The following is a 7,428-nucleotide window of genomic DNA, read 5'->3' on the forward strand; positions in this document are numbered from 1 at the left end:
TGGGAAGGGAAGCATTGCTCTTCCGAGGTGCAGTCTTGCAGCCACTCATCCCCTGCACTCAGCCTTGTCCCTGGCAGTACTGTTTCAAGCTGCAAGCTGAATTTTGCTCACGTCAAACTAGCTCTGGGGTGATCGGCTTGAGAAATGACACACATAAATCATCCCTCTGGCATTGGAAAAAACCGTCCAGTTGCCGGCCAGAAGGGGGACCGTCTGGTTCCTTAACCCCTCTTAGGTACCTTCAGACTAACAGCAAAGCTCTTAACAGGCTTTTCCACTAGGTTGGGTCCACAGTCCCTGTCACAACACAACCTGTACACTAGCATATGGTGACATGGTGAAAAAAACACAGAAGCCATTAAGAACCCAATAACGTCCTCAGGGTAAACCTCATACTCCTTGTGTGGCAATGCACAAGTGGTGTTTCCTCAGACCATAAACTAGGCCAGGGTGTATTGATCATCACTTGATTTTGTGTACAGGTGAGCATTACCAGTCTCTGCACCTCTCTCTGCACCTTCAGGAGACTGTAGGACAACTGTCCTGACCATGCGCTAAAGGCAAACATTCTCATGCAGTGTAATCCTCTCTGTTGTTTCCAGGTTATCAGATGCAGAGCTGCTGTTGCCTGGGCTGTAGGCAAACCACTGTCTGTTGAGGAAGTGGAGGTTGCACCTCCAAAGGCAGGTGAAGTCCGTGTCAAGGTAAAAACACATGATTCACTGGCTTTTTTCTGCCATGTGCAAATTGCTCTTCTTGTGGCTGTACCTTGAAGACACCTGTCAGGAATCATGTCTTCTAATAGGCCCTGACTCTTCAGAGAAGTCCTCTGAAGAATCCTTCCAGAAGCTGAGTTACGCAGAGGTCAGACCATTTCAATGGTTCAGCATCTTTTCTTTCCTCTCCAAACAGATTGTGGCCACAGGCATCTGTCGCACAGATGACCATGTTTTGCAAGGTTGTTTTCCTAACATGAATTTCCCAGTTATCCCAGGCCATGAAGGAGCTGGGATTGTGGAAAGTGTTGGAGAAGGAGTGAGCTCTGTGAAACCAGGTAAGACATGCACACAAATACACACCCAGGATTCAGGGTCTTCAGGGCCTGCCCAGAAAGAATCATAACATGGTACCTAACATGGGATCTGCTTTGTTGCAGGAGACAAAGTCATCCTTCTTTGTCTTCCACAGTGTGGGGAATGCAGCTTCTGCCTGAATCCTGAATCCAATTACTGCCTGAAGACCCAGTGAGTTTGCTGTGCCTTCCCTACACTGAAAAGCAGTCAGTCAGCTGTCTCTCAAGAGGTCTGACAGTCCCACATGTGCTTTCCTTCATGAAAAACAAATGCTTACTCCTCCCAACAGCTTCTCCGAATCACAATGCCTGCTGCCTGACAAGACCAGCCGGTTCACTTGCAAGGGCAAGCAGATCCACCACTTCCTGTGGGTCAGCACCTTTGCAGAATACACTGTGGTCCCAGAGTATGCTGTGTCCAAGATAGATGCTGCTGCACCTCTGGACAAAGTCTGCTTGCTTGGCTGTGGGTTTTCCACAGGCTACGGAGCTGCCATCAACACTGCCAAGGTTGGTATTCAGGCATATCAAGCACAAGCACTGCATGGCTGCCCTTACACCCTCACCAACCCTGTGTGGCAGAAGCCTCCTCTTCACACCACAAGCTCACGGGGCTCCATGTGGTGCAGGTAAAACCAGGCTCCACCTGTGCTGTCTTTGGTGTTGGAGGAGTTGGCCTCCCTGTTGTCATGGGCTGCAAGGCGGCTGGAGCTTCCCGCATCATTGCCGTTGATATCAACAAGGACAAGTTGGCCAAGGCCAAGGAGCTGGGAGCCACCGACTGCATTAACCCTCAGGACTTCAAGAAGCCTATTCAGGAAGTGATCACTGAGATGACCGGCCATGGCGTGGACTACTCCTTTGAGGTCATCGGGCATGCCGATACCATGGTAGGTGGCATTTCAGCACCTGTCCTCCCTCCCAGCTCAATGACAGGCTCCTTTCAGGGCAAAACTCACCCCGGAGAGCAGTTCCTGGCCTGCTGCCTACACTGCCAGGCTCATCTTAGCTCAGACAGGCAGTCTGTTGGCTTTGGGAGAAAATGATGTACGAGTTTCAAAACGGGCACAGAACCACAGATTTCTTCTGGTTGGAAATGACCTGCACAGGAAGAACACTTTTCTGACAAACTCATCAGCACCTTCTCTAATTCATCTGCCTGTTCTATCAGATTGCTGCCCTGGCTTCCTGCGATATGAACACTGGTGTCTTTGTGATGATTGGGGAAGTGGATGCTGGTTCATCAGTTTCCATTGATCCTACACTTCTGCTGACTGGGCGTACATGGAAGGGGTCACTGCTTGGAGGTATGAAACTTGGGACAACATTTTAGATATTTCAGCCTTTTCCTTTAATGATAGTTTCCAAATCATATATTGTCATAGTTTGGACATAACATGAGACCAAAAAACAGCTACGTGGCCACTCACACAACTGCTGGTCATGCTTCTTTTTAGGCAGTTTGGGACATGATTAGCATTCTCATACTAAGGAGAGGAAATTTTCTCACAACACAAAGGCACCAGTACTGGTCACTGAGTCCTCATCCTCATAGCAACTCTACCTTACAAAATCAGCATTTCTCTGATTATTCACAGCATGTGTTTTTTCCCATGTCTAGGTTGGAAAACAAGAGATTGTGTCCCCAAATTAGTTTCCAGCTACTTGGAGAAGAAATTCAACTTAGACTTGCTGATCACACACACACTGCCGTTTGCTAAAGTGAACGAGGGATTTGAGTTGTTACGTGCAGGAAAAAGGTGAGACTAGCGGGAGCAAGGTACAGCAAATGTCACCTCCACCAAAAATTCAAGCAGTCCAAACACTCTGCCAGGCAGAGCAGGCAATACTGCCTTCTCAAAATGCACCTGCGAGTTTTGAGGAAGCAGGGACCAGAGCCATGTGTAAGGAGAACCTGCCATTACCCAGAGCAAAGAGCCCATGCTCAGCACAGGAAATCCTCATTGTTCAGCCCAGCAAAGATCCTGCAGCCCCAGCGCTGCTCTGAATCCAGCACACTACAGCACATCTCAGCACACTTGACTTCCCTGCTGCCTGCTCCTGAATGCTCCTAACAACAATTGTAACTCCTCCCTTCGTTTCTGCTTTTCAGCATTCGCAGCATCCTGCTCTTTTGAAGGGCACAGGAGGCCTAGTGGAGGGAGAGAGCAGCAGACCATCTCCATTCTTGCCCAGCACCTCACGCTGTGGTGTGTGAGGAGACAAGAATGAGGAACTTGCCAATGTTGGTGCCACTGCCAGTGCTTCCATGCCCTGTCAAGGCCCAGGACATCACTTCCACAAAACCCACTTTTACCAATAAAGGGTTTTGGTCAAACTTGTGCCATGCAGTGCACTCAGTCAACAGAGGTTCCATGGGGCAGGAGGAGCCTCATACGACTCTCCCATCACACCCCTTGTCTCACCAGCAAGCAACAGCCTTTGCCTCCTCCATTGCTGCTGCTTCCCACCTCACCTGCCTTATACACTTACATCTCTGCCCTTGTCTCAGCTTTGTGAATGCTGCTACCTCAACTAAAATATGGGAAGGAAGCCACAGCTGTAGCTGCTGATCTGTGGTTCTCTGGTCTCTATCTCAGGACCACAATGTGTTTTGCTACAAGAGATTATCCTATGGTAAAACCTGTCACTACAGCACTACAGCCCTTCATTTAAACATGAGGTTCACTTCTAGGCTCAGATGTACTGCAATTGCATCTCACATTCAAATAGAGCAGTGCCGCCTGGCGGTTACCTGTCCCTGCTGTCCCGGCGCCCCGCCGGCCCGCTCCTGAGCAGGCTTCTGCTTCCAGCAGCCACCCGTGGCCGAGATCCTGCATTCGTGCGGGCACAGGCTTCTGCAGCCGCCAGCACCACAGAACCAGTGTTAGCTCTGCCGCCAGCCGCCACGTGAACACTAACTAACTTAGTTCACTAACATGAGTGAAAGTCACTTCCCAGTAGCTTGGAGATTCTACTGCCCCTTTGGTAACATTCAAGAGCTGGGCAGGATTTCAAACTTCAGCAGATAATGAGAGCTCCTGAAACTCTGCTTGATTCCTAATACATTGTTGCTTTCACAGCTGACCAAATAATTTTGTTTAGAAGACTAGCAAAGGCATTATACATACTAGAAGAAAATGCTGTCAAGTGCAACCAAGGAGGTGCCAGCATAAACCTTCACCCACTTTCACCATTACTGTTTCCCTTGTGTAGGTAGTTTAATACTAGCATATTAGAATCAGCACATTTTGTGGTTTATTTTCAATGAAAGCAATTACCTGAGAATATTTAATCACAAAACCCCCCAAATTACTTATTTCCATATCTAAAATACCAAAAATATTTCAGTATTCCAGCCTCATGTATCTCTATTGCAAAACTATCACAGTCACTTTTATACTGATTTTGAATATATCTAATTAGCATGGACCTTCATTTTGAAAAGTTATTTTACTTTAGTACACTTCAGCATTATGCTAGGATAGGTTAGTGAATACTAGGATTAATTAGTGAAATTATTCCTAAAGTTTTTCCTTTAGAACAAACAATTTCTTGAAATACTGGATAATAGTTTATATTTGTATTTACAAACCCAGAACATGTTAATTAAGAAATCTCCAAAGAAATACCAACCAGCTTTGAACATTTGAAATGAAAACAATTTTAAAATATTTTTTCCATTTTTCAACCAAATATATTTGCACTTCACAAAAATAAATGTCTGCTGATTTGAAGAATGGCAAGAATTTCTAAATTATAATGAATATGGAAGTATTATCCTCCAGTACTTGATAGGAAAGTGTAGGAAACTTAAATCAGAGTTCAAAAGCATGATTTTGAGAGCAATGCCCCACAAAATGACTGCCACACTCCAGCATCCACAGCTGAATCCTGTGCACAGGTTATCCCCCATTTCATAGGGTTGTTCTAATGAAACGTATCTATCAAAACTAATTAAATTACACTGGTCTTACTTGGAAAATTGTATTAATCAGAGAAAAAATTACCTCTGGGTCCACCTAGCACCATTCCTGTTTGGGGAAAATAAACCTGGCAGCGTTTGTGTGAATGCTAATCAGTTTTGCCCACAAGTAGGCATTTCAGTCCCCTCCAGCCTCCCTGTGCCCTGCCAATCTGTTCACCCTTGTGTGAGGCAGCAGCCAGCAGTTTCAGTGCCTAACCAGCACTTCCTAGTTCTGAAGGTGGCATGAGGCCATTGGCACTCAGGCTACCCCTAGATGAGCATCCTGACACATCACTGGCATCTTCTTGCAGCATATACTGGCTTCCAAGCTTGCAAGCAACTTCATGTACTGCATCTTCTTGTACTTCCAAGCCAAATTGGGGTTCAGAAAAAACTTTGCTAAACACTAATGCCTCCAGGATGGGCACAATAGTACAATTACTTTTTTTTTAAAAAAGAGAGAGTGGGGGGAAGGAATGCAGATCCCTAGTTATTTGGGGCTTTCCCCCCCACCAGCCACATGGAACAGAGAATATTCTTCAAGCAAAAACGTGATTGTTTTTGCTGTCCCATGTGCTCACAGTGACTCCAAGGCCTCCTCTTCTCTAAATCCAAACTGATATTCCTGATTAGCAGATACCATCTACTAAAACAACACTAAAACCCCCCACAGTGTAAAAACCACAGTAGCACAGGGAGCCCTCACCTACAGAACTCATATACAAACCTGAAATACACATGACAAAGCATAGATAGTTCAGTTAAGAGCACAGTGTAGTAACTTGATTTAATTGCATGGCAGCGAGACTAGGAAGCAAGCTGCAAAACCACTTACCATGTCCAGGGCTTTCAAGAGTAAACAGCAACACTGGAGGCAGCATGACAAAACTGCAAGGGAAAGGAAAGTAAGTAAAAACCAACCACTTAAATTTCTGAAATTAGCCAGTGAGCATTAAGGACCTACGGTTAATGTACCTGTGCTTTGGTCTACCAGAATCAGTGCCTGTGGTTTCCAGAACGTCAAAGGAGAGCATCTGTATAGTTTAGCTAAAAATAAAATGTTTGGATGCTTTGTGGAAACTGACAAACTGGGGATGACCACGTGCATGAAATTCACAGGAGAGACTGGAAGAACTGAAATTAACTAAGGAAACAGACAAGGCCTGCTTTGATTCCAACAACAGTGTTTTAGTGAAGACTACCAGAAGTAACTAGTGGGAAGCTTCAAGAAGGCCACGGGACAGACAGCCTGATCACATGCCCTTTCACTCCTTCTCAACACCTTTGACCATATGTGAAACCTATGCAGAACTCTCACTGCCCAAATCCAGCTAGGTGTCGGCTTTCCTGAGCCTACACATATATCTTGTCATTTTAGTTATGTTTTTAAATTGTATGTTATTTATTAAATATTTAAAATAATTTTAATGAATTAATTTTTATGTTTACTAAAGCTTCTTTTTCCCCAAGCTGGTGCTGTTGTCTAACTATGGTATTTGCCGCACTTTGTCAGCATGTCACTGGAAAAGAAAAATTCCATTTCTTACTGAGGGGGACTTAGTTATACTCTGCAATTCCTCAAGCACCAGCACCTCTCCACAGCCCAGTGCAGAATTGTTCACCTGACCTTACATGTGATCACCGGACTGTGCAAGAAGCCCTTCTATCCTCCCTGGAGCCAGAAGGTTCTTCAGAAAATCATAGAATGGTTTGGGTTGGACGGGACTTTAAAGATCACCTAGTTCCAATTCAGGCACACCTCCCACTAGACTAGGTTGCTCAGAGCCCCATCCAACCTGGCCTTGAACACTTCCAGGGACGATGGGGCCTCCACAGCTTCCCCTGGCAACCTGTTCCAGTTGTCTCACCTCTCACACTGAAGATTTTTTTCCTAATAACCAATCTAAATCTACATTTTCAACTTTAAACCTTTCCTTCTCATCCTATCACTACATACGCTTGTAAAAAGTCCCTCCCCAGCTTTCCTGTAGTCCCACTTCAGGTATTGGAAGGCCACCAGAAGGTCTCCCCTGAGACTTCTCTTCTCCAGGCCAAATAACCCCCAGCTTGTCTTCAGAGAAGTGCTCCAGCCCTCTGACCATCTTTGTGGCCCTCTTGTGAACGTGATCAACAAGGTGACCAGGTTAACGATCCCATCTTGTAGGACCTCTTTGCTTCCAAGACTGCCAGATGGGATCTCAGGGGGCCCAAGTCAAAACTCACACCTCACTCCAGACCACTCAGCCAACGCTGATTGCTTCCACCCGCTTCGGAGCACACGGCTGCCCAGCAAAGCCCTCCCCCCTGCTGCTTGGTGGGCACAGCCGCAGCCGTGAGGAACCCGCCCTGGGGAGGTGGGGCCCTCACCTGAGCCCCAGCAGAGACGGCG

At 46.3% G+C, this 7,428-nt stretch overlaps 2 protein-coding genes across 2 annotated transcripts in view; both read left to right on the top strand.

Annotated features, from left to right (window-relative positions):
- The window catches only part of LOC104393672 (alcohol dehydrogenase 1-like), a 7,030-nt gene extending 3,820 nt beyond the window's left edge, over nt 1-3,210 (top strand). The window contains exons 2-9 of the mRNA XM_010003185.1: nt 603-704; nt 913-1,054; nt 1,157-1,244; nt 1,363-1,582; nt 1,702-1,962; nt 2,244-2,379; nt 2,694-2,832; nt 3,186-3,210. Coding sequence (XP_010001487.1) covers nt 603-704; nt 913-1,054; nt 1,157-1,244; nt 1,363-1,582; nt 1,702-1,962; nt 2,244-2,379; nt 2,694-2,832; nt 3,186-3,210 — 1,113 coding nt within the window. The remainder of the gene's footprint in view (nt 1-602; nt 705-912; nt 1,055-1,156; nt 1,245-1,362; nt 1,583-1,701; nt 1,963-2,243; nt 2,380-2,693; nt 2,833-3,185) is intronic.
- A 2,665-nt stretch (nt 3,211-5,875) lies between these two features.
- LOC104393673 (alcohol dehydrogenase class-3) overlaps nt 5,876-7,428 on the top strand; it is a 12,036-nt gene continuing 10,483 nt past the window's right edge. The window contains exon 1 of the mRNA XM_010003186.1: nt 5,876-5,944. Coding sequence (XP_010001488.1) covers nt 5,876-5,944 — 69 coding nt within the window. The remainder of the gene's footprint in view (nt 5,945-7,428) is intronic.

The sequence above is a fragment of the Chaetura pelagica genome, unplaced genomic scaffold (assembly GCF_000747805.2).
Source record: "Chaetura pelagica isolate M959 unplaced genomic scaffold, ChaPel_1.0 scaffold188, whole genome shotgun sequence".
Lineage (NCBI taxonomy): Eukaryota > Metazoa > Chordata > Aves > Apodiformes > Apodidae > Chaetura > Chaetura pelagica.